This window comes from Lepidochelys kempii, chromosome 13 (assembly GCF_965140265.1).
Source record: "Lepidochelys kempii isolate rLepKem1 chromosome 13, rLepKem1.hap2, whole genome shotgun sequence".
Lineage (NCBI taxonomy): Eukaryota > Metazoa > Chordata > Testudines > Cheloniidae > Lepidochelys > Lepidochelys kempii.
Genome location: NC_133268.1, coordinates 10,634,990 through 10,662,875, shown reverse-complemented (window position 1 = coordinate 10,662,875; position 27,886 = coordinate 10,634,990). Strand labels below are relative to the sequence as shown.

The window sequence follows — 27,886 nt, the reverse complement described above, 5'->3', positions numbered from 1 at the left end:
TTATGCAATCAGAAGCCTTTACTTCGCCTGCTTATACTGGATGAAATCCTGTCCCCTTCCCTCTTCTAGCAGCAAAATGGCCAAAATGCAATGGAATTGCCATGATTCTGTTAACACCGCAAAGCCAAAATGTAGAAGGGACATGGAGAGAGGCCATATAGACCCATGCACTGTCATGTAGGGAGCATTGTGGGTGGACTGCAGAACTGACGGGCACAAGTAATGTTCTGTGAACTGCACAGCTCCACTGGCCACAAACTGCATAAAATCAGGGGGGAAAATCATAATGGCTGTTAGTCACCTCACAGCCCATGTCTCACTGTGGTAGAAATCACAATGTCATGTGACTTAAGTATACTACTACACTCTTCCTTTCATCATCCAGTCTCAAGCTGATTGTTAAAGCTTTAGGACTGCCTCAAAGAGCAAATAGCTTAAATTAGAGCTTGCAGTCTTGATTAGGTAGAATGATCTGGTGACTAAGCCACAGGATCAGGAGACATGGTTTCTGATCTCAGCTCTGTCACAGACCTCTTGAGTGGGTTTCCCAAAACACACAACCTCTCTGGAGTGTCATTTCCTTACTTGTAAAATGGGCAGAATGCTTTCCTCACAGAGGTATTGTGAGGCTATATCAATTGATGTGTGCAGTATGCTGAAACCTTTGTCTGGAAAGTGCAATATGAGTGCAAATAATTATTTTTCAATCAGATCTCTTCCCATCCTAGAATCCTACAGCATCCCAAAAGTCAAAGGATACTCCTTTGGCCATCTCTGATCCCCTTCACAAGAGTGTTGTAGGCCCCTAGCTCTTTTACATGCAGTCTGCAGAGTCCTCTTCTGCTTTAACATATTTAAACCACCCATGATGAAATGAGATGCCATGTTATACAGGTGCAATCATATTTTTTTACATTTTGCAGATAACCAGAATGTCAGAAGAAGGCGATACACAACTGTCTTAAATGGTTTTCAGCTCATGAATGATGCATAATTTCAATTTAAAAATGACTCAGAATTTGTAACAAAATGTACATATTGTATGACTCACACCATTGGCACTCTTCCTTCCGACAGATATTTAACAATAATGGAAATAAGCCTAACTTATATTGTTCTAATAATTTTGACTATGGCGGTACTAAATAGTTCTCTTTATGATTCCCAGCCTGTTTGTGCTTTAAATGAGGTACAGCTGTAACCAGCTATTTCAACCAGTTGCACAACTGGTTGCATAGAATCCTACTGCATGTGAAGTGAGTGAACTACCTACCCCCCAGCAATGCAATATCTCACACTTCCAATTTTTTTTTTTAAATCTTCCAGGTTATGACAATTTAAGTGAGCTGTCCAACAATTCATGCTCACAATTACAACAAATGGGAATATGAATTGCATAACTGTGAAGACATATGCTAATCACATGTATTTACATGTGTCCTTGAACAATCATAGTAATTACACAATTGCCTACCTTAACTTGTTTGAGTGGCTGTGTTGTCCTTTAGTTATGCAATAAACAATCATAATACTCCCAAACTTTGATCCTTGAAAATTCTGAATCTAATCATTCTACTATTTATTATAAAAATGTAATGGGAAGTTCCATTAATCAATATATGTCCTTGAAAAATTACATAGAAATGTCTGATCACAAGTTCATGAGTGGCTGCCTGTCTTGGTCCATCCTGCATATGGTCTTACCCAATATATATGGACCCCAAAACACACTCCCTCATCCATCAGCTGGATGTCTCCATGTCCACACCTCTGATGCAGGCTTGAAACCTGACTTTACTTACCCCAGTCATTCTCATGACATAGTTCACCATCCTAAACCTGCAAAGAGAGTCAAGAGTCAAGTTTCTGTTTAAAGGCCAGATCCTGCAGAGGGGCCATGAAGCTGTCAACTGAGGATTCCTCCTGCATTGCCCTGACATAAGGACAGATAAAATGCCTTTGTGCTCTGTCAGTTCCTATTTGTAATAGACCCAGAGGACTATTACCATCTTGTGCAAATTAGAACTGCTTTGAGGCTAAAATAACTTGTGCTGGCCCTCGGCTAAACTCAAGATAAGGTGGAGGGCAAAGCATAAAGCAGTCTTTGTTCTCTGCTCCTCTCTGGGTCCTGTACCCAGTAAAGACCAGCCAGAGCCACAGATCAAGCCTACCTATACTGGACTTAGTGTTGTACCTCATTTGTTATCTACTATTTTATGCCACATTAACAAAATGCTTACTCCATAAAATAAGAGGGACTATTTAAAAGTTTTGATACCTTATTATGACACAGATAAAACTCAATTTTTGGTTTTTAATTTTGTGGAACATTGCTATCCTTACCAAGTGTCTACTGAGGGCTGTTTTACAAATTTATTTTATCATACTTAAGGGGTAAAATGTACAACCATTATACACAAACATTGAAAACCATAATCACAACTATTTAGAATTTTCTCTATTTACACAATTTCAGACAAAACACAATTAAAACAGATTAAGTCTGAGTTTATATTACCCTTAAATTATTAGCAACAAAGTTATTAAAAACACTGAGCACCTGATAGCCAGGAGATTTATAGCTGAATCACAGAATATCAGAGTTGGAAGGGACCTCAGGAGGTCATCTAGTCCAACCCCCTGCTCAAAGCAGGGCCAATCTCCAACTAAACTATCCCAGCCAGGGCTTTGTCAAGCCTGACCTTAAAAACTTCTAAGGACGGAGATTCCACCAACTCCCTAGGTAACGCATTCCAGTGTTTCACCACCCTCCTAGTGAAAAAGTTTTTCCTAATATCTAAGCTAAACCTCCCCCACTGCAATTTGAGACCATTACTCCTTGTTCTGTCATCTGCTACTACTGAGAACAGTCTAGATCCATCCTCTTTGGAACCCCCTTTCAGGTAGTTGAAAGCAGCTATCAAATCCCCTTCCACAGACTAAACAATCCCAGTTCTCTCAGCCTCTCCTCGTAAGTCACGTGTTCCAGTCCCCTAATCATTTTTGTTGCCCTCCGCTGGACTCTCTCCAATTTTTCCACATCCTTCTTGTAGTGTGGGGCTCAAAACTGGACACAGTACTCCAGATGAGGCCTCACTAATGTCAAATAGAGGGGAACGATCACATCCCTTGATCTGCTACCCCTACGTATACATCCCAAAATGCCACTGGCCTTCTTGGCAACAACGGCACACTGTTGACTCATATCCAGCTTCTCGTCCACTGTAACCCCTCGGTCCTTTTCTGCAGAACTGCTGCCTAGCCATTCGGTCCCTAGTCTGTAGCGGTGCATGGGATTCTTCGGTCCTAAGTGCAGGACTCTGCACTTGCCCTTCTTGAACTTCATCAGATTTCTTTTGGCCCAATCCTCTAATTTGTCTAGGTCCCTCTGTATCCTATCCCTACCCTCCAGCATATCTACCTCTCCTCCCAGTTTAGTGTCATCTCTAAACTTGCTGAGGGTGCAATCCACACCATCATCCAGATCATTTAGGAAGATATTGAACAAAACCAGCCCGAGGACTGACCCTTGGGGCACTCCACTTGATATGGGCTGCCAACTAGACATGGAGCCCGCATAAGCAGGTCTAAGCTACATCGATTTGAGTTATGCTATTCACATAACTCAAATTGTGTAGCTTAGATCTAATTTCCCCTGTAGTGTAGATAAGGCCTTAGAGTGCAAAAGGCACTCAAGAAAAGAGAAAGAACAATTCAGGATTGATCTTTAGGGAATTAGTTTATAAATATTTTACATTTCCAACAACAGGGGTCCAAGTTGAAATGTACCACATATTAGTCACCCATTAAGAGGCAAAAAGATTTACAACTATTAAATATTCTCCTGTAGATTCAAAATCCTAAATCTGGTTTGGCTATAAATGCAATAGAAAGGTTGTTAATGTATTTAATCCATCCAAAGAAGGCTTGATGATTAATTATGCCTCATGTATTTAGTAGGATGTTATGATGACTCAATATTTTGTAAGCAATATTTTGTAACTGGATAGTTATTTCTAGTTTTAGACTGAAATAAGTGGTAGATTATTTAAAAGGGTTCATAAGGTAATAGCTTGTTGGTCTTGAAATCAAGATTAATGATTAAAGTGACAGATTAATGATACAGCTGACGTTTAAGTCCCCTGTAATACTATTTAACACAGGACTGTTCTTACAAATGTTGGACATAATGTAGTGACATTTAGAGTCTAATATGGTTCTTGAACAAACCCTGGGAGAAAATTTTAACTTCTTTGAGCATTAAAACCCTAAGGTTAGCCAGAACCATATCCTCTTGGGTAAAAAATGCAAAGCATTCTCGTGGCCTGAATATGTATGTGCATGTGTACACACACAGATACAGGCAGGAATATATATGTAAACCATTTTTTCTATATAACTGGAGTGGGAGTTTGTTAGAAGCATTAAAATCTTGATTACAAATTAGTTTTTTCCTTATAGATTGCTTGACTGCTTATCGGTATAGAAATATTTTTATTGCTTTGAACAATATATTTGAGAGATGACTGAGCATATTTCAAAACAGTGCATGTTGGCATCTCGATTTAAAAATGCAGTATGTTCATAAACGAAACTCGCACTTTGTGTGACCTATTTTCAGCTTCCTCTCTATGCTTACTTCTTACATTTTTGAAAGTCACCTGCAAGAAAGGAACAAATTAAAATTAAGTAGTGTGGACATTTCAATCCTGGCCTGCATTTCCAGTTGCGGGATTCTCCTAAGCATAGATTTCTATTCCTGAAGAATTGTTTCAAGTTGTCTAATGGCTCAAGCAAAATTTCATCCTAGATTTCCAGAGATGAAAACTCCACTGAAACAGCAGATATTTACTTATAAAAGTTCCTTATTAGATACATTCATTCAAGAAATTTATGTTCTTTGGAAAGAGATGAGAAAGCTCTGTGCTGACCAATCTGGTGAGGGAAAGGTTTAGACAGAAGATTTCTCTGCTAACACACATTTACTGTCCTTATCCCAATCAAAATCCCGTGACAATGAAAATTCTGTGCATTGCTTACCCCATAATATCTGTGTTAGATGCTCTCCAAGTAAGTAGAATCCTACCATTACAAGGTAGGAAATGGTAAAAAGTACCGCCTTTCCAGGTATGCCTAGTACTTCTAAAATTGGGTATGCCCAAATCCCTGATGCATAATTTACCCATAGTACCCTAAAGCAATGAAAGACAAACAGTATTAAGAAACAGAACTAGACATATCTCCATTTTAATTTGCTTTAAGATTATAAATTGGCTCTCTCAGACATATGAAAATCTCAATTCTGTCAATTTTAATTTTGCATTTAAAAGGAATTTAAAAGGAATGTTTGGTAAATTAGTTAAATTTTCAAGCAATTTTTTTCCTATAATGTTCATAAATACTTAAATTTTTCAGTTAAAATTAAAATAGCTTTGTTTTGATTTAAACTTTTCCCTGCAGTAAAAGCAATGTAAGGGGGTTTAATGGAGTGTAGTGAGGATAAATTAATATTTATAAAGTAATCTGAGATTATTGATGAAAGGCTCTAAGAGTAAAATGTAATATCATGACTATCATTAAAACAATTACACGTAATAATGGTTTAAAATTCTCTAGCACCTTTGAACAGAGGTTTGCAAAGCATTTTTCAGCCATTGCTTAAAGTCACAAAACTATGCAGATTTGCCAAACAAGTTACAGTATATATCATATGTACACACAAAAAGAATCAGTATAGAATTCTTCATTGTGCCAACCTGTGTTACTATCAGATGTTTTTTTAAGTGTGTGTGCATTCCAACTGTCATTTAAACACAGACCATTAAAATAAAACAATATTGAAGGCCAAATATTCAAAATCTAGTGCAGGAGAAGCCCACAAAGATTGTACAAACACTTCTGTATTCACAACTGAATTGTCAGCACAAATCAGAGTACCTGAACCTCTAACCAAGTGCCTGTGAGTACAAATATGCACATTTGAATTCACATTATAAGATTTAAAAATTAGTCTGCAGAACAGGAGGCTGATCATGAGCTCTTCTGAAAATGTATCCATGTGTGTCAAATGTATAGAGGATCTTCAACATTGGATATGTGCAGCTAACTTGTGCCAACAATGGGATTGAACCTGTGACTAAAAACACAAGCCTTGGTCACTTGAGTTAAATGACTGTTCTCTAGGTGTAAGCCAGTGGTTCCCAAACTTGTTCCGCTGCTTTTGTGGGGAAAGCCCCAGGTGGGCTGGGCCAGTTTGTTTACCTGCTGCATCCACAGGTTCGGCTGATCACGGCTCCCAGTGGCCGCAGTTCGCTGCGCGGGCCGAGGAACATACTGGCTGCCACTTCCAGCAGCTCCCATTGGTCTGGAGCAGCGAACCATGGACACTGGGAGCCGCGATCGGCCAAACCTGCGGACACGGCAGGTAAACAAACCGGCCTGGCCCGCCGGGGCTTTCCCTGCACAAGCGGCGGAACGAGTTTGGGAACCACTGGTGTAAGCAGTAGAAGATTCATAAACCTCTGTCCACTAGAAGGATAAGTAACACATAACTGAATGGTGAATTACACATGCAACTTTGTGCACACAAAACCAAATTCTATGTGTATAAGCAAATAAAGCATTTCTGAATGAAAACTGTCATCACTGAAAGCCTATCTACCTCTTATGATTGGTAATTAAGCAATGTTGTTTTTCCATGAACAAGTTTTGCATGGGTATGGACTGGATGTCCTTTGAAAATGTGACCCTAAAGATGCAACACAAACCCACACAACCACAGAATTCTGAGTTAGAGTTGGCACAGACATTATAGCAGGTACAGAACTGCCTCAACCCTAGGAACATTTTATTGTAATTGTTGTTTAAATATTTTATGTTGTTCTACAATTGGAAACTGTATAACTAAAGATTTGCTAAGATTTTTTTTAATAAGTCCTCCATATCCCCTGCTCACGAAAGCTCATGCTCAAATAAATTGGTTAGTCTCTAAGGTGCCACAAGTACTCCTTTTCTTTTTGCAAAGACAGACTAACACGGCTGTTACTCTGAAATGTGACATTGTAGCTATTCTTTAGTTCTCAGCTTTTTTCATGTTATATACATGGACATGCAGCAGTACATTAACTATACATTTACAGAGGTGGTCATTTCAATTCAGGCGTATCACTAAATGTTGCGTTCATACAGTAGCAGTGTACTGTGATGATTTCTTCTGGATGTGGAGCTTGCTTCAGTAATCCATGCCTTTTCCATTTGAAGATTTTCTAATGCAGTGCATCCTACATTTTAAATCAACCTAGAAGCTGGTACAGAATGTGGTGGTTTATTAATATGTGATCCCATTACTCTGGGATGTGCATTAGCTATCTAATGGTTTCCAGGTGGATTTTAAAGGGCGGGTTTTGAGCTATAAAGTCTGAATTGGATTGGACCTATGTATCGAAGGGTTCATGCACAATGCAATCAGAGGTGTGACTGCAGCTCAGGTAGACGCATCTAAGTAGCATGGCTAAAAACAGCAGTGTAGATGTGACAATGCAGCTTTCAACAAAGCAAGTGAGCACCCAACGTCTGTGGTGTGCTTGTCTACAGCCCATGCTGAAGCTCACACCACTGCATCTACACTGCTATTTTTAGCCATGCTAATGCCGCTGTAGCCAGTTTAGGTACTACAGTGCAGACATAGCCTCAGTGTACATCGACACCGCATTTTCATCGTTAAAACTTTTGTCATTCAGGGGTGTGAAAAAAAACACCGCCCTGAACGACAGACGTTTTAATGACGAAAAGTGTCTTTGTCGACAGCACTTTGTTGGCGGGAAATGCTCTCCTGGTGACAAAGAGCGGCTACACTGCGCACCTTACAACCCTGTGGCTGCAGTGGCACAGGCGTGCCGTTGTAAGGTGCGTAGTGTAGACCTAGCCTAAGGGCTTGGCTACACTTACATTTTATAGCGCTCTAACTTGCTGGCTCGGGGGTGTGAAAAATCACCCCCCTGAGCGCAGCAAGTCAGAGCGCTTTAAAGCGCTTGTGTAAACAGGCTCCGAGCACTGGGAGCCGTGTGCAACCACACTCACACTTCAAAGTGCTGCTGCGGGAGCGCTCCCGCAGGAATGCTTTGAAGTTTCCAGTGTAGCCATGCCCTGGGGACTACATTACTCAGGCTATATTACCATAGTTGCAGTGAACACAGGTGTTTGAACAGGAGCCCCCTCTATGCAACAGATTGGAGCTGCCTGCAGGGCATTCTCTGAGGGGCCTTCAACTTTGGAATTTACTCCCCTCCCCAAGCCAAAGTAACTCAAATGTGCTGATCTTCAGGGCAAGCTGCAAGCTTCTGGATAAGAAATGGTGTATTAAGGGCTCATACTGTTGAGTGTAGTTGGGGAATATTTGGATTCAAGATTTCTGGTTATTTTCTTATTGTTTCAGCTAGCTATGGTAAGATACTAGTTTCATATTCATGTAATTATATTTATAATTAAGTGAAAGGAGATTAATGTTCAGGATAGGTATTTTTAATTTTAGGTTTAAAATGAAATAAATAAATAAATAAAGACAGACTGATAACTTGCCTGTATCAGATGAATAACCATTTGAAAGGTCAGCAACTAAATTTAAGCAGTTATTTTATGACAGTTTACTATTCATCCTGAGCAGGGTTACAGGGAATTTGAGGGAAAATTTGTAAGACTTTAGTCTCTGAGCCTGCAGAATTTTTGGGGAAATCTATAGAGGTTTTTCTTAAAACAAATTTACTCAAAACAAATGAAAACAGTAAGGTGTCTAATAACATATTTGTATCTTTTAATCAATAAAGAGAATTTAAATTTAATCTGCTTTGCTTTATTCAAATCCTTCCAGCTTCCTGACATCTTTCATTTTCCTTTGAAATCTTCCTCTTGCACCCAGTTATCTGTTTCCCTTCTAGTATACTATGTGGAGGATCAGACACTTAAACAGCATATTCAAGTGTCTGTATATTCTAAACCTGAAACTTATTTTTGTGGAATGTCTTTTGACGGAATCTAACCATGCTACATAAATATTTTACACACACATGTAAAATATTTGTTTTGCTAATACACTAAGCAGTGAAATAGTTCACCATGTTGCTATTCAAATTGATCATTATTAGGTTTTAACATTATCACTGACTTTGAATAAATTAAGTACACCTCTATCCTGATATAATGTGATCTGATGTAACACGAATTCGGATATAACACGGTAAAGCAGCACTCTGGGGAGTGGGGCTGCTTTACCTTGTTACATCCGAATTCGTGTTACCACAAGTGGTTCCTCTGCACCCCCCCGTACTTGTTGCAGCCTCCCCACCCCAGCTCACCTCCACTCCGCCTCCTCCCACGAGTGTGCTGCAGCTCTGCCTCTCCTCCCTCCCAGGCTTGCTGTGCCAATCAGCTGGTGCGGCAAGCCTGGGAGGGGGCGGAGGCTGAGCAGAGGTGAGCTGGAGTGAGGGGGGGCCCAGAGGAACCGCTCTTCGCCCCAACTCACCTCCGCTCCCCCTCCTCCCCTGAGCGCACTGCCGCTGCTCCGCTTCTCTCCCCCCTCCTTCCTTCCAGGCTTCCCGCGCCAAACAGCTGATTGGCACGGCAAGCCTGGAAAGAAGGGAAGGAGAAGCGGAGCGGCAGCGGCGCACTCAGCAGAGAAGACAGAGGCAGAGCAGAGGTGAGCTGGGGCAGGGAGCTGTTCCTCTCCCTACCCCGATATAACGTGGTCTCACCTGTAAGACAGTAAGATTTTTTGGCTTCTGAGGACTGCATTATATTGGGGTAGAGGTGTAGCTTAAACCTCTCTGTGGGTCAAATCTACTGGTCATAAATGTTCTGCAGCAAAGGGGGGCACTCCACATAAAGGTTACACATGAACATTCGCTACTACATCTGCCATTGAAGAGTGCTCTGCAGCAGCTCTCTCCAAAGCACACATGGAGGTAGTATTTGGAACCAGGTGGTCATGAATCAGGAGCGTTCCCTGTGGGACCACACTATTGTAGTTTAAAAAAAAAAAAGTGACTGTAGCATGCATTTTTATTATCTCTTTTAAAGTATTTGTATATGGTTATACTAGAGTGTAACAACCAAGATACATTATGGTAATTCCATCAAGCAATAAATATTATGACAAAACACACACATGCATTCTGCTCTTTATGCTTCTTGGTGCTGATGTGTTTCTGAGAAACAAGGAATGCCTACCATGTGAGGTATGAAGTACCAAAGATGCTAAGTCCTATCATTCCCCTCAATTTAGAAAGATACTTATGTGGACATGTAACCAGCTCAACAAGAAGTAGTGGCAGTATAGTGGTATGCTGAAAATAAAAATCAAATATAAGAATCAGATATGGAAAGATACAATATGAACAAACGATATCCTAGAAAACAATTATGACAGAAACATCAACTGTGAAAACTTCAGGAAGAGCACTGGAGTATTTTTTTTGGTAGGCTTCTCTGATGAACTAATATAACAGATTCCTTCCATCCCTCACAAATGTAGTCTCTTTACTTTGTAACAGCTGCATCCATGCCCCCAGAAATTAAAGGCCACCAAGAGATGCAACCAAATTAAATTGATGTTTTTAATCAGGAAATAAGATGCCAATAGTTGATTTTGAGTACTATAGACTTGATCCTATATTCACTGAAGTCAATGGCAAAGCTGTCATTGACATGGTACTGGCTCAGGACCGATGAGACAAATTAGAGAGTCAATAACTAAATAATGTAAAATCCTGCAGTCCTTCTCATTCAGAACTCAAACTGACTTCAGTGGGAGTTATGTTGACTTACAGTTAGCTTTGGATCAGGACCAATTTAGCTAACTACATTCAACATGCTTTGGACCTGGCCCATAATATATAGGACCAGTTACTGTGCAATTTACAGATTTATCCACGAATGTTCTACAAGATTTAAGAAATTCATATATCTAGATAGATTATTAGATTTACACTCCATACAAAAACATATTAAAAGAACGTTCTGGCTGCAGTGTGAAGCACCCAAAAATCAGAAAATGAAAAAGACTTGTGCAGCCCTCTTCCATGTATATATTATAATACAGTATATAAATACATGCTACATACTGTTTTAGCCACGCACCCTGCCTAATTCAGTGCACAGGACAGGTGATATTCAGTGAAAGAGGCATCTAGCTGTTCATAAAAAGAACTAAGGATGTGTCTACACTCAAGAAACCAACCCCCCTCCCTGCAACTCCACAGCAGAGAATCTCCGAATCTCGGCTAACTGACTTAGGCTCATGCTATTGAGGCTAAAATAGCAATGTAGACATTTCTGCTCAGGCTGGAGCTTGGGCTCTGAAACCCAGAGAGTTGTAGGGTTTTTATTTCTTCTTCTTTTTTCTTCAGTGTAGCTGTACCCTACAAAACAGAGAGCCCTGGGTTGAGTCTACACTAGTCTTTCCCCCCCACATTCTTGTTACTACTGGTGCATCTCCACCAGCAGTAGAGATGGAAGTGAGCTGTAGCTCACGAAAGCTCATGCTCAGATAAATTGGTTAGTCTCTAAGGTGCCACAAGTACTCCTTTTCTTTTTGCAAAGACAGACTAACACGGCTGTTACTCTGAAACCAGTTTAGAGAATGGTATGGTAGGGCTACAGGCCATGACCCTGATATCTACACTTGATGCAGTGTGGAATACCAGAAGATAAGTAAGAAATCTGTACACTAAATTGTCTGCAAGTTATTGTTATGTTCAAACAAACTGCATATACTATACATACATAATGAGGAAAATACCATAAAGTGAAAAAACATCAAACCCAAGACCTTAAGAAAGAAACACTATCTGCTTACCATAGTATGATTAAGCCAGGATGGAGTAGTCTCATCCAGTTCTTTAGGGTAAACCAATTCTCTGTCATATGCATAAAGGGTCCAAAAAGTAACAGCTACAAACTGAGATAAAAACCTGCATGTAAATAAAACTAAATACAGCAGAACCTTGAGTTACGAACACAAGAGTTACGAACTGAGCAGTCAACCACACACCTTAGTTGGAAGTGGAAGTATGCAATCTGGCAGGAGCAGAGACACCCTCCCCCGCCGCCCCCAAAAGCACAAATACCGTCTAGTACTGTGTTAAACCTAAACTACTAAAAAAATAAAGGGAAAGCAGCATTTTTCTTCTGCATAGTAAAGTTTCAAAGCTGTATTTTTCTTCTGCATAGTAAAGCTTCATAGTAAGTCAATGTTCAGATGTAAACTTCTGAAAAAGCCATAATGTTTTGCTCAAAATTATGAACATTTCAGAATTACAAACAACCTCCAATCACAAGGTGTTCGTAACTGTGAGGGTCTACTGTATTACTAATCTTTGTGCACAGGACTATTCAGACAGAGTTTATCCTCATCAAAATAGTTGCTTTGAAGAGAAGATGTTTTAAAAAGTTTTTCTGTTTACATGGTGAATGTTAAGACAGTTTAGTACTGATTACCGTCTTTTTTTTTTCCTGTCAAATTCAGAAAATGTATTCTTCATTGAAATACTACTATAAGTTATTGCATAAGTAATAGAGAATTTATTAAATTAATTCTACTCCCATTGGAGTCCATGGGAATTTTACCACTGAGGTCAGTAGATGCAGGACAGGGTGGGTGGTCTGCACTTCATTTTGGTTAGCATGTACTAAAAGAATGAGGGAAATATAACAGTAACTTGCTATTAGTGAACTCAGACCACAAAGCAATCCTTTGAAAAATACAATATAATTGATAATCATTAACCAAGAACAAAAAAGTTTGTAGAAAAATTAAAGTGAGACATGTACAGGAGCTACAGCAGCAATTTTATAATCTAATGCTTCCTTAATTCCTAAAATATGCATATTTTATATTTTCTGAAGTGTAAGAATTTTTTTCTTAAGCTCCATTGTCCACAGAACTCAAGACAATCCCAGGCCTTGTCCACACAAGAAAGTTGCACTGATTTAACTGAGCCAGTTTAGAAACCAATTCACTTAAATCAGTGCAAATCCTTTGTGTAGACACTTATTTCAATTTATGAGTGCCTATTCTTGGTTTAATTTATGCTCATTCCTCGCTGACATAAGCTAAATCAAAATAAGGTACTCTTACACTGGATTAAGAATGTCCACCTAAGGGAGTTGAACCAATTTAGTTACATCAGAGCACCTCTCTCAGGTGCACAAGGCCCCAATCTAGGAATCTGATAACATAAACTCATTTTCACATAAATATTCATGAGTACCCCCATTCTTGATGATTACTTACGGGAAGAAAGGTAAGCCCTAAGTGAACTCAACTTGCTTTGTGTCCACATGTTTCAAAAAGCAGCTGTTAACATATTAGACAAAATGATCCTTTCCTATCGGGTATACATTAAAAGTCAATCAAGTCAGGGATAAATTAGATCTGTTATTATGTCTGAAACGAAATAAAATAGCATATGAAATATTACAGCTTTCAGCTGTGTCAGTTTAATCTGGATGTGCCAATATCTTCTGTCTTTTCCGAAGTTATTTGAGAGGGGGGCCTGTTTGTAGGAACTACTTACTAAGCCAACAGGGAATACTAGCACTGAGAAGAGGAAGTCTCTTGGAGGCAACAATCGGGATGACACATGGTTCTTTTTGGCAGGGATGAACACACAAGCAAAGTCAAGTATGACACATATTCCAAACAATAGAGTTTGCAGAATCTAAATGTATTAAGAAATGAAGAAAACATTAAGAAATTGTTTTATTACATTATTTTGGTTACAAATATATCCTTTTACCACTCTTCTCTAGTCTTCCAAAGAAGAAAACACTTTATTTAAGTGAATATAAGTTTGTCCTGGAAGTTATTCATGTTTACCTAGCCTGTTGCCTCACTCTTCAATCAATATACTTGTTTTTGTTCATGTATACATTTACTGGCACTACAGTGGCTTTAAACTTCCTTTGGAAAAAAAAAGTAAAACACTCAAGTGTTTGTGATTCTAGTCTCTCTACTGTAATGACATCTTACCAGTTCAGCATAAAGGACAAAATTCTGTATTTCTAATACAGCCAAAATTCCCAATGACTCAAAAGGAGTTTTACCCTACTTTATTTTGGCTCAGGACCATAAATTTCACTTACTCCTTGCTTTTGGCAACTTTATCCTCTGACTAATTCTAAACATGCATTTTAGTAATGGATTTTCAAACTTTTTAAAGTGCAGGCAGCTGATCCTAACTCTCTATGTGCACACTGTCCCTGTGCAAAACTGTTGCCAATGGGAGTTCTGTGAGCAGCAGGAATTGCAAGATCAAGTCCCAAATGATCAATGTGAACATCTTCTATCTCCACTGTCTCAAAATTTCCCATTTTATACAAGCCATTTTATTTGGTTCCTTGTTATAAAATTAAGTTGTTTAGAATTAATCATCTGCTATTTTTTCCCCATTAAAAAAATTTTTTTGAAAAGAGAGAAAAAAATTCCATGAATTTTCTACAGAAGTTAGGTGATAATATCCAAAATACTGTTTGATTTTTTAAATTTATGTTTGTAAAGTACTCCGAAAAAGAGAAGCACAAGGGAAGGGCTGGATATTATCATTGTCATTACTGCTGTTACATTTTCAGTTACTTTTAAATAAGATAATTTAATTTTCAAAATTAATTTAAATTTAATTTTAATTTTTCATACAATAATGGAAACATGGATCAAATGACCGGTCCCCTCCATAGGCCGGTTCTTCTCCCCAGTTTTGACTCACACCTGCCCCCTGAAACCATCAAACCAGGCTTCCCCTCTTGTGTCCGCCATGTCCCACATGTACTTCTCCCCACATGCCAGGCCTCCCTCTTGCACCCCTTTGACCCACACCTGTCCACTGCAACCTTCAAGCCAGACCCCCCTACTGTGCCCCCTTTGACCCACACTGACTCCCCTTCCAGCCAGGCCTCCCTCTTTGCCCCCCCACCGCAACCTTCAAGCCACCCCTCCCTCTTGCACCCCCTTCGCCCACATCTACTGCCCCCAGGTGAGACCCCCCTCTAACTCCCCCTTCACAATAGGCCTAGCGCCCTCCAATCCCGCTCGGGCCAGCCGGCACCTGGTTGATGAAGGTCAGGTATTTCCAGCGGCCGCCGTAGGTGTTCTCGCTCTCCCTGCGGAGGGAGTGGGGCAGGCCCACATTCTGAGAGAGTGAGAACAAGGCCCACAGGAAACAGAACAAGTGGACGAAGGTCATGAGCCGCTGACCCCGCAACCGCACCGCCATCTTGGGTGGGCCTCGCAGCCGCGACACCCCGTTCCCCCACGGGGCCTCCCGCACGCGCGTGGGGGAGGGGGCGCTGCGCATGCGCGACACATGCCCCCTTCCTCGGCGCGTTCCGCGCACGAGCTAGACGTCCCGTCGCCATCTTGTGTGGGTCTGCAAATGAGGCGCGTTCCAACGTCTCCTCCCCTCACTGGAGAGCCTAGTCCCGTGTGGTGAACTCTGCGCGTGCATCATCCCGCCCGCCGCCATCTTGTGCGACCTCGTTGAGTTCTGTGACGGCGTAAAGCCGCCTGACGCCATGTTGTGAGGCTCGCAAGGTGAGGCGCTTTGCGGCGACGCCTCTTCATTTCATAGTAGCGAGGAATGCGCGTCGGTCCGAGGAGTTGGGGGTCAGGGGAGCGGGAGATGACGGGCAGCCCAGAATTACTCCCTCTAACCCATCAGCCATCTGCACACCGTGGCCCATTCAGTGGAGTAACACAGGGGACAGCGGGATTTACCAAGACGGTGACGTGCTACCTGTGTGATTGTGCCCATCCACGGGGACCTGGTGCTGGCTGCCCCTGGATGGGAGGGATCAGCCTTTAGTGCGGGACTTAGGTGTCCTGGACAAAATGAGGGTGGGGGAATGCCTGTGTCAGCTGTGGAGGACCTCAGTCTGCGGGCCTTGGGATGGGTTTATGCCTCTTGAGATAGGCATGGCATTCTGGATGGGCAGGATGTCTGTACACTGTCCTTAGCATAAGACCGAAAACAGAGTTCCTGACATTATCATTAAAGACGCTTTTCATAAGAGTTGTGTTGTAGTCAATACCAGTGTGCCTTGATCAGATTCCATCTTAGCTAATTAAGAACATAAGAATGGCCATACTGGGTCAGACCAAAGGTCCATCCAGCCCACTACCGACAGTGGTCAATACCAGATGCCCCAGAGGGAGTGAACCTAACATGTAATGATCAAGTGATCTTTCTCCTGCCATCCATCTCCACCCTCTGACAAACAGAGGCTAGGGACACCATTCCTTACCCATCCTGGCTAATAGCCATTAATGGACTTAACCTCTATGAATTTATCCAGTTCTCTTTTAAATCCTGTTATAGTCCTTGCCTTCACAACCTCCTCAGGCAAGGAGTTCCACAGGTTGACTGTGCGCTGAGTGAAGAAGAACTTCCTTTTATTTGTTTTAAACCTGCTACCCATTAATTTCATTTGGTGGCCCCTAGTTCTTATATTATGAGAACAAGTAAATTACATATTCCAACCTAAATTTTTCACTTCCTGTCCTAACTTATTGCATCCAACTGGAATGGTCACACTGAACCTGAGGGAGTTGTATTTCTATGATGAGTGCATGATTTCTGTAAAATAGTTTGGCATGAAAAATAAAGTATAAATATATTAGTTTGATAATAGTGGTTTGAGATTACAAAACTCAACAGATTAACAACAAGTGCTGGAAAACCTCCTGACGGGAAAAAAGAATGTAAGGGATGAATGGAAGTCCTTACAATCCTAGTTCAAAATTAACACTTGAAATCCTTTCCCAGAGTTCAAATCTACTTTTGTTGGATTTTGTTTATTATTGTTTCTAGGCTAGATTTAAATACAATTTTTGTTTCCTGTAGGAAAGTAAAGGTGTTACATTAATGAGTCAAAAGAGATTTTAAGATAAATTGGAAGGTATTTTAAGATAAATTGCAAGTACAGTAAAATAGACATAGGCCCTGTTAAACGATTACAAGAATATTGATGACTGACTGTTGGCTTTAGGAGAGCAGGTGGTGATTGGTTTCATAACTGAGGTACTTTAGTGTGGTTTTTGCCTTCACACCTCTTTGAAGATGTGTCTGGGTACTTGTGATTTGGCCATTAATTCATTCTGACTGGCATCTCTACTTGCTACTCTTCTCCACATCTCAACTGCAGTTGACCTTCTCTCTCCAACTTTGGAACATTCCAATTACAACTACTACTAGCTAGTATTTTGTGGGGAGAATATACAGATGAAACATAGGCTTCTCTTTAAAGTTATACAGATGATCATTACTTCAAGGATTTCTAATCTAAATGAGTCAGGGGGTTTAACCTGTCCTGTCATTATGACTTGTTTTCTGTTTTGTTTTTCCTTTCCTAGTGTACAGCCACATATGTTTTTTTGGACACAAAAGCAGATGGGATAATTAAGCTCTTATACAGTTGACAGAATTGTACCAGTTTAACTGATCACACTGGAGCGTACTAAACTAATGCAAAAAAGTGTTCGCTATGGATTAAGAAATCACCTTTGTGAATTTTCCAGAAAGGTAGCTTTCATATGGAATTCCCATGTAACATATGATATGCTGCTTAACAAGTTACCCAGTTGGCTTTGATTTATATATATTTACTTATCTGAATAAAGGCCAGTGACAGATAAGTAGATCTCTCTGAATTCGGTACTGTCCTGCTCCAACTGAGATGAACGACTAGGCACACCACCTAATATTGCAGTGTTTTAGGAATTATGAAAATGTGAATTTTTCTTTCTAGACCTTTAAATATTTTTATTGTTTTCCTCTGGACTTTCTCCAGTTTGTCCACATCTTTCCTGAAATGTGGTGCCCAGCATTGTACATAAGGCCTCAACTGGAGTATAAGCAGTGCTGAATAGAGTGGAAAAATGACCTCTCATGTGTTGCTTAAACACTGCAGCTAATATGCATCCCAGAATTATGTTTGCTTTTTTTGCAACAGTGTTGATTCATATTTAGTTTGTGATCCAGTATAACTACCAGAGCCTTTTGTGTAGTACTCCTTCGAAGGCAGTTGTTTCCCATTTTGTATTTGTGCAATTGATTATTCGTTCCTATGTGTAGTACTTCACATTTGTCCTTATTGAATTTCATCCTGTTTATTTCAGACCATTTCTCCAGTTTGTCAAGATCATTTTGAATTCTAATCCTGCCCTCCAAAGTGCTTGCAACCCCTCCCAGATTGGAATTGTTTGAAAACTTTGAGTGTACTATTTATGCCATTATCTAAATCATTTGTGAAGATACTGAATAGAACTGGACGCAGGTCAGACCCATGTGGGACCCCACTTGATATGCCCTTCCAGGTTGATTGTGAACCATTGATAATGACTCTCTGAAAACGCTTTTCCAATCAGTTGCACATCCACCCTATAGGAGGTTAATCTAGGCTACATTTCTCTAGTTTGTTTATGACAAAGTCATGTGAAATGGTATCAAAAGCCTTACTTATGTTATGTTAATTAATGGTTTTAATTTTTAAAATGTTAATTAATGTTTTGTAATTTGCTTTGAAATTCCAGGTGGAAAGTTTTAGAAGGGTGTAATTTTATATAGTAACCATCAAAAAGCAATGCAGAACAAGAACACCTTCCCCCACAACCTTCGTTCCCTCCTACTGTTCTGGAAGAGAATCCAAATTGCTTTTCTTTATTGATAATTCTTTCCTAGTCTAATGTCTGCTTTTAGAGTTCCTCAGGTCCCTCTCTGTTGCTCTCTTACCTTTTCTCTTACTGTTGCAAATCTTAGGGCCTGGCTACACTTGCAGATGTAGAATGCTGTGAGTTAAACCCGCCTTCATAGAACGCAGTAGGGAACGCGCTGCAGTCTGTCCACACTGACAGCTGCAAGCGCCCTGGTGTGGTCACATTTGCAGCACTTGGGGTGGCATTGGGAGCAGTGCATTATGGGCAGCTATCCCAGAGAGCACCTCTTCCCATTCTGGCGCTGTGGCTTGTGGGAAGGGGGTGGGGAGTGCGGGGCATTCTGGGTCCTATCCCAACGCCCCATATGCATCAGTTCGCATCCCAGCATTCCCTTTGCTTCCGTCCACATTTGGCCCCATCTTCAAAGGTTTTTTGTACTGTGAGCTGTCTTCCCTTTCGGTTTGCGGGAATGGAGCCCGCACTGCCAAGGAGTATGCTGATGAGTCTCGCCAGCACGTCACGTTTGGCAGTCGAATTATTTCTTATGATCCAAAGTGACAGTGAGGGCTCCGATGAGAAGGTTATATCCGTGTGCTGTACCCTCCATAACATTTGCGAAGGGAAAGGTGAAAGATTCACTCAGGCCTGGAACTCGGAGGTTTAACACCTGGAGGCTGAATTTGAACAGCCAGAGCACAGGGCTGTTAGAGGGGCCCAGCATGGGGGTGCAAGGATTAGGGATGCCTTGAAGGAGCAATCTGAGGCTGAAAGCCACCAGTAATGTCTGGTGCCCTGCACAGGAGTGAAGTGCAATGGTTCCAATGTTAATAGGAATCTGTGTTTGCTACGCTGACTTGCAGTGCCTGTTTCTTCCCTGGGCTAAGGTATCTTTTACTTTATGCAATAATAAAGAATGTTTTCAAACCCAAAAAATCCATTTATTGAAAAGAAACACAACTGATTGGGAAACAGAAAGAGTAAGGGGGTGGGGAATGGTACAATCACAGATTTGCGTATGTCCTGTCTGGAGTGCTGTGCAATGAATGCTGCACTTCAGGATGGCTGTGCTGCATGGTGATGGATGTTGAGTGCAGTGGGTAAGGGTCGTAGTTTTCAGGGCTTGGTGGTGAAGGGTTGGAGGCAGTTGGTGGCGATAAGAACCCGGATGTTGGGGAAAGTGGGTTGAAGGTGAGATGGGGGCACAAGGACAGAAAGAGGGAGAGAAAGAGTTTAGGGATAAGGGCTGCTAGGGGGATGGGCGCAGTAGTGCTCTGCCTGCATTGCTACAAGCGCCTGGATCGAGTCTGCTTGGCGCTCCATGATGCTTAGCAGCCACTCCGTGCTTTGGTGCTGGAGATCCGCATTCTGCTGGCAGACCCTCCTTCCACTCTCCCCCCACTCCTGCACTTTTTGATTTTCATTACTTTAATGCTGCATTACTTCATGCAACATGTCTTCCTTGCTTCTACGTGGCCTCTTTCTGATTCTTTGGAGTCTTTCGGCCGGTGATAACACGGACAGCTTAGATCTCAAGGTTGCATCTGTAAAGGCAAAAGGCAACACTTAAGAGAGGCAGCATTGTTCACACCAGACAGAGCAATGATTCCCCTGTACTTAAGGGCAAGCACAGTCTATACAGTAGCATAATTTGCCCGTCCCAAAGCAAGTGCACATAACCCATGGGACCTCCAAAATGGTGAGTAAGCACAGCGTCAAGGGGGACTGATCGTTTCACGACTGTACTGTCCTCTGGGTTTCTGTGCCTCTGGGGAGAGCGAACAGCGGAAGGGAGCCCCTATACTGAACACACTCCCCACATTTTTCACAGGAGTTCGTCCTGGAAGATATCTCGCTACGGGGGGTGACCTGGGAAGCAAGGGAGGGTCTTCCACTGCAATGCGGCTTCTGCCCTGGCCCATATGCAGCTTGCCTGTGTGCAGCAATGGTCCCCCCGCCCCTCACGGCACAGTGGCGTGGACAAGTTAGCCTGACTGGAACAAGGAGCACAGTGGCTCTCCCGAGAAACCTGCGCAAGCGCATTGCCCAAGTTCTGGATGAGACCTCTGAAGAGATCACTGAGGCCGATTACTGCAGTGTGAGAGAGCACATCAACGCCCTATTCTGCATCTAGGCATGCATGCAGCCCTAACCCTCCTCGCTCCCAGAGCCCGCACCGAATAACTTCCTTCCCAAAATAAAAGCCGCTTACTGGGAAACTCCTCTGGTGTTTGTCCTTCCCCAAGCACTGGCTGCTGCGACTGGCTACCTTCCTCCTGGCTCGAGAACAGCTCCTGGCTGCATGCATCTAGGGATTCCGGGGTGTCTTCCTCCGCCTCAGCACCCTTGCTCCTGCTTTGCTGCTCCTCCTCCTGCCTTGTTGCACTTGGCTCTGAAGTGTCCATGGTGGTCCCCGGAGTGGAGGTGGGGTCGCCCCCCCAGTATCGCGTCCAGCTCTTTGTAGAAACGGCAGGTCGCAGGGGGAGCACCGGAGCGGTTGTTTGCCTTGTGGGCTTTGTGGTAGGCATTCTGCAGCTCCTTCACTTTAATCCTGCACTGCAGTGCATCCTGGTCATGGCTCCTTTCCATCATGTCCCTTGGTATCTGTCCGAAGGTATCGTAATTCCTACGGCTGGATCGCAGCTGGGACTGGACAGTTTCCTCCCGCCAAACACTGATGAGGTCCAGCAACTCGCCATTGGTCCATACTGGGGCTCACCTGGCACGTGGAGGAAGCAGGGTCACCTGGAAAGATTCGCTGATAGCACTCCACGCCTGGCTGAGCAAACAGGAAGGGATATTTCAAAATTCACAGAAAATATAATGGGTGGGTCTCACGGTTGGTCACCTGAGGGCAGGGCAGTAGAGTTCAAAGTGATGACAAGAGTGGCTAGCACAGGCATTGTGGGACACTTCTGGAGGCCAATAAGAACGCACTATAGGACCAGGGCGTCCACACTGCCGCTGCGGCGCTCCAGCGGGGGTGCAGCAAACATTATTCCACTTGCTGAGGTGGAGTACCAGCAGCACTGTAGCCGCAGAGTTAGAGCACTCTGCGTGCCTTGCCAGTGTGGACGGGTAATGATCTAGTGTGCCCGGGGCTCCTTTACTGCGCTGTAACTTGCAAGTGTAGCCAAGGCCTTAACTACGTTTTATAAATCTCCAGTAATCCTTTGGATAAACTAAAATTAGAATGGTTACCTGATTCTGATTTCACACCACTGAAATAATTCCTTTGCGGTAAGTAGAATTTCATTGAGGTAAAAGTTGAATAAGATCAGAATCACTCTATTATGCCTGATTCTAATCTTATTGACACCAGTAAATCTCGGAATTTCCACTTATGTAATTAGGAACAAAATCTAGCCCCTGTATTTCTGTTTTGTAAACTGACTGTCCCATTTATATTATTAATTATTATTATTATTTATTTATACTGCTAAGGCTCCCTAGAAGCCCTAGTCATGCACCAGGACCCCATTATGCTAGGTGCTATACAAACACTGAACAAAAAGAAGGTCCCTGCCCCAAATTGTTTTCCATCTAAGTATACAACAAGAGATAACTAATGGATGTAGACAGATGGGCAGTACAAGGAAGAAACTTCTCTCAACCTAGAGTGTTAGTTCCCATTTTTTGTAATGGGCTTGTATGCATCCTTGAAGTTAAGACTTCCATTACCATAGAAACGGTCTTTTGTGTCATCATGGACATCACTGCAGTTGTGTTGTTATGGCAACATTCATCATGGCAGCTGCCCTAATGTTAAGTATTTAAATTAATTGCAAGATTTAGCTGTTTGGGAACATGGATCCAATACTAACCCACCCTTTGAAGCAGAATTTTAATAAAATAAAACTCAGTCTCTTTCTTATTTATTTATTTCCATTTACAGGAATGCTATAAAAGGCATCTCTCTATATTTCATAGATGTTCTTGTCATAATTTAATAATGCATCCTAAGTGCAGCAATACAGTTTAATATAACTAGCACCCTACCAAATTCATGGCTGTGAAAGACGCATCATGGATCATGAAATCTGATCTCAGCTGCGAAATCTGGCTCTTGTAGGGCAGGGGCAGGGCTGGGGGTGCCCAAGCTTCCACCGTGTGCCAGGCTCCAGCTGCTAGTCCTGGCCCGTTCTGGGGAAGGACCGGACTTCCTCTCCTCTGCAGGGGCTGTTTCCAGAGCCAAGTCAAATCCACCTCCAGGAACCTCTTCCAGATGCAGAAAGCTCTGCGGCTGCCAACTGGGAGCCCAGCTCTGAAGGCAGCACAGAAGTTAGGGTGGTTGTCAGTCCCCAACCTGAGCAGGAGGCTGGGGCTCCACCTGTCAGCCACTGACCCAACTGGGAGGCTGCGGCTCAAGCTGTCAGCCCCTGACCGGGACAGGAGGCTGCGGCTCCGGTGGTCAGGCCCCCACACAGAGAGGCTATGGGTCCAGCTGTCAGCCCCCAACCTGGGTGGGAGACTACTGGGAAAAACCTGAATGTATGGTAATCCAGACCCTACAACCCTCACTTTAGGGTGACCAGGTGTCCGGTTTTCAACCGGAACAACTGGTTGAAAAGGGACCCTGGTGGCTCCGGTCAGCACTGGCGACCGGGCTGTTAAAAGTCAGGTCGGTGGTAATGTGGAGCTAAGGCAGGCTAGTCCCTACCTGTCCTAGGGCACCACGCTATACCCTGGAAATGGCCAACAGATCCAGCTCCTAGGAGGGGGGCCAAAGGGCTCCGCACACTGCCCGAGCACCGGCTCCATACTCCCTTTGGCTAGTTCCTGGCCAATGGGAGCTAGGGGAGCGGTGCCTGCGGCCAAGAGCAGCACACACTGCAGAGCCTCCTGTTCCCCCTGGCTGGAAGCCGAACCTGCTGGCCACTTCTGGAGCGCAGCACGGAGCCAGGACAGGCAGGCAGCCTGCCTTAGTCCTGCTGCGCCGCTGACCGGGAGCCACCCGAGGTAAACCCGTGCCCCAACCCCCTGTCCCAGCCCTGAGCCCCCCCAAACCCCTCATCCCTGGCCCCAGCCCAGAGCCCATACCCCCTCCTGCACCCCAACTCCTGGCCCTGAGCCCCCCCCCAGTGAGCCCCCTCCTGCACTCCAGAGCCCTCATCCCCCTGCACCCCAACCTACAGCCCACTCCCGCACTCTGAATCCCTCAGCCCCACTCGCTAGCCTGGAGCCCCCTTCTGCACCCCAAACCTTTCATCCCCGGCCCCAGTCCAGAGCATCCCCAGCACAGAGCCCTCACCCCTCCTGCACTCCAACTTCTTGCCCCAGCTCAGAGCCCTCTCCCGCACCCTGAATCCCTCATTTCTGGCCCCACCCCGGAGCCCACACCCCCATTTAGAGCCCTTGCCCCCTGCCACAGCCCAGTGAAAGTGAGTAAGGGTGGGGGAAAGCGAGGCACTGAGGGAGGGGGAAGATAGTGGGGAGGCCTCAGGGAAGGGGCGGGGCCTCAGGGAAGGGGCAGGGCTAGGGAATAGATACGGGTGTTCAGTTTTGTGCGATTAGAAAGTTGGCAACCCTACTTCACATCTGCGCTCTGCTGGCATTGGTGCTGGCTTTAGAGCTGGGCGCCCGGCCAGCAACTGCTCTCTGGCTGCCTAGCTCTGAAGGAAGCCCCCCTGCCAGCAGCAGTGCAGAAGTAATGGTGGCAATCCCATGAACCCCCTATAATAGCCTTGTCAACCCCCCCACTAGACACACTTTTGTGTCTGGACTCCTATGGTTACAACACCCTCAAATTTCAGATGTAAACATCTGAAACTGTGGAACTGAGTATTTTTAAAATCCTCTGTCTGTGAAATTGACCAAAATGGACCCTGAATTTGGTAGGTCTCTAAATATAACCCACTACTACTAAGTTAAAAACTAAAACCCACCTCCCCTTTGAGCAGTTCCCCATCCATACAATTCCCTTTACTTTTCAAATGCTCAGGAAGAAAAGTAGCCCAGCATGTCTTGAAGGTTATCAGTCAGGATATTGCGGACCAGTAGGGACAGTAAATTCTGAAGCCTGGAATCCCTCACAGATAATGTCCTAGCCACCAGCCTCCTCTTGTTTCTACTAAAGAGGCTCCATTGCAAGTGCCTCTGCTGATCCCAACTCTGGCAATATGACATATGCATAGAGGTGATAGATCTTTAATGCTTCTGAATCAATTTAAAAGGGAAACTTTGTCCCCGATGAGAAGAGTTAAGGGGAATATAAGAACAATAATGATCAGAACTATCACTTCTGAATTATCAAATCATCGTGCTAAGCAGTATAACCTGAGAAGGTAAGCAGCAGAAAAAACATTTTTGAACATATGTGGGTTGCCTGATGTAGCATTGTACCATTGTAGCAGAGCATAGCCAAAACTTATTGTATTACTGTGAAATGTACAATATAACATTCCCAAATCCTGTATCAGTGGAAGGTTGTAGAAGCTTGGAAAATATAGAGTTGGGTAGAGACATATGTACCAATGCCTTTATTTTCAGAGGGTCTAGGAATGAGTATTGTAGGTCCACAAAACCTCTGAAAATCAGGTCATATGTTTAGAACACTGTGGACTTAAAAAGAGTTTCTCTGTAATAACATCTTGAATTAAAATATTTTAAAATTTCTTTAAAATGTTCCCTTTGTTGTTTCTGCCCCCGCCATTGGAATAATTATTTTTGTTTTTACTTTCAAGGACCATGCTAGATCTCCATTCTTCTTCTGTCCGTATATTGCATAAACAGCCACGGTTTTTGTCTTTGTAGAAATCAAAGCAGTTTTTGGCTTTGTAGAAATCAAACTGACTCATCAACATAATATTCTGTCAATCTTGATGGCTTCAAAAAAAGCTCCATCCAGCAGTCTGTTGGGAAAGTTTGCAGGGTCTGTTTCAGGAGTCAGTTACATTACAAACAGGACTTTCATGAAGGCAAACTGGTAAACTTTGGATCTCTTCCCATGTATAGATATTGGATAGTGACTTCCTATTTGGGTCACTGAAATGTTGTAACACAGCACTATTAAAATCTTGCTAAGAGATTAAAAGATGGTTCATATTTGTATATAAGTGTAAGTATTTTGTAAAAGAGAATACACATGCAACCATATTTCCTTAGTAGCCTCATAGATAATGAGAAATCATGTCATGTTTGTGTTAATGATTAAAGAAACCCCATAATCTTGGATTGGGAAGATTGTTGTTTGTGGATTATGGAAAGAAACCTCTCACTGAAGGGGTTCTTGGCCATAAAACTGAAAAAAAAATTGGTGAAACTGGATGCCTACTTTTCAAGCTTCCAAGGCAATACTGTCTCACAGAGATGAAGCAGCAGGTGCACTGACACAAGCCAACAAGGTGTTCCATTTAATTGACATTTTTTCCACAAGAAGGGCAGATCGGGAGGTTAAGAAGGTCATATAGCCTCCAACTACATGTTTAGGCAGAAATGGTTAAATCAGCACCTGATGGAAATCAGGAAAGGGAAGCATTCATTATACCAGGAGACCCCAATGCAGTGTCCGCGGGTGCCATGGCGCTCACCTGGGCATTTATGTGCGCCCGCAGGACACCCTGCCGCCTAAATGCCACTGAGGACCACTGCATTACAGGAAACAAACAAAATGCTGAATACTTTCCAGTTCTTTTCACTCAAACCTCTTGTTTAGCTTGGGAAGCTAATGGTTTAAAAGTTCTGCACTTACCTGTAATCATTCTAATAGACTTTAAAGCAACCCCTGTAACTACTCTTTGAAGTGTTATTTTATTTTGCAGTAACTGAGGTGAGGCAGGTAGCTTAAGTGACTTAACCAATACCCCACAGGGAGCAAGAGCTGGGAATAGAACCCAGGAGTCCTAAAACCTCTAGTTGCTAAACCAGGGATTGGCAACCTTTGGCATGCGGCCCATCAGGGAAAGCCAGTGGCGGGCCGGGATGGTTTGTTTACCTGCAGCATCCGCAGGTTCAGCCGATCGCAGCTCCCACTGGCCGCGGTTCGCCATTCTAGGCTAATGGGGGCTGCGGGAAGTGGCGTGGGCCGGGTCATCTCTTCCCACAGCCCCCATTGGCCTGGCACGGTGAACCATGGCCAGTGGGAGCTGTGATCAGCCGAACCTGTGAATGCTGCAGGTAAACAAAGCATCCCGGCCCGCCAGCGCCTTTCCCTAATGGGCCACATGGTAAAGGTTGCCGATCCCTGTGCTAAACAATACTAAACTGTGCTTCATTGTTTAAAATTGTAATACAAAAATCTATCCCTTCCAATGTATGAAATGATGAATATCACACAAATCTGCAGAAAAGGATCAAGTGTGTACAATTGGGTTTAATACATCTGGGGTTACTGAAGTTTCAGGGGCAAATCTTGATGGGATTGGTTCAGGCCTCCATTCTTCCAGTGTAGATAACTTGAGCACTAAGCCATTTGGTTTATGTGGTATTTGGATGTCTTGCATGTGTGGATATTAAGGAGAAGATGTTAAGAGATTACCTGAACAAAATGCATGTTCAGTTGCTGAGTAGGGCTTTTTCCTGTTGTCTCTGGCCAAAATGTCCTTTTTCCTAATGATTTCTACATCTTAGTGATGCTGTATATATATGCTTGTACAGCACTTTGAGTGGAAATCACTTGAGCATAATACAGGTCTACACATATTATTCCCACCTGATCGTAATAAAGGTAGCATCGGATTTATTGATTAGGCAGATGTGTTCAGCATATAAAGATTTGGGGGCTGGACCTCAGAATTTGACAGCAACATTCAACATTTAGATGAAGAATGAAACATATTGAAAGTAGAAATTCTCCCTTCCTAATTTTCTTCCTATTTATATTGCAAGGCTATTCAACTAAAATACCATTTGACCAAGGATATTTGGGTATACTCTGAAGGTATGAACATCTTTCAGTCAGAGTTTATTCAACTGTGCAAAAGCAGAAATGATGGAGAAATGAATATCTAGATAACCACCCACGTGGGTGACTGAAACAGCATGCTGGCAAATTGCCAAAGTTTGAAAGCATAAAGACATCAGTCAAGGAAGAAATGAACTGGAACACTGAAGAAATACAGATACCATATATTCCACCCAATTTATCACCTTTACAGTGAATGTAGATTATGACTATTTAATCCCTTCCCTTCTTGTGTACAGATATTCTAATTTTTTTAATTGTTGAATGGTGCTTGCATACTACAATGA

At 42.8% G+C, this 27,886-nt stretch overlaps 1 protein-coding gene across 1 annotated transcript; it reads right to left on the bottom strand.

The window, feature by feature from the left end:
- Window positions 1-4,594: 4,594 nt before the first annotated feature.
- On the bottom strand, window positions 4,595-15,344 carry LOC140896969 (androgen-induced gene 1 protein-like). Its single transcript, XM_073309192.1, has 6 exons — window positions 15,096-15,344; window positions 13,569-13,712; window positions 11,849-11,950; window positions 10,222-10,337; window positions 5,041-5,192; window positions 4,595-4,661 (listed from the first exon to the last, which is right to left on the bottom strand). Exons 1-6 carry the CDS (start codon window positions 15,342-15,344, stop codon window positions 4,636-4,638), a joined length of 789 nt encoding a protein of 262 aa, XP_073165293.1. The 3' UTR covers window positions 4,595-4,635.
- Window positions 15,345-27,886: the final 12,542 nt, after the last annotated feature.

Coding starts and splice junctions, on each gene's coding strand:
- LOC140896969 (XM_073309192.1), bottom strand. CDS start 15,344: ATGCGCAGCGCCCCCTCCCCCACGCGCGTGCGGGAGGCCCCGTGGGGG. Junction 10,338..11,848: donor CCTGGCTTAATCATACTATG/GTAAGCAGATAG, acceptor TTTTATTTTCAG/CATACCACTATACTGCCACT. Junction 4,662..5,040: donor TCTAACACAGATATTATGGG/GTAAGCAATGCA, acceptor CCTTTCTTGCAG/GTGACTTTCAAAAATGTAAG.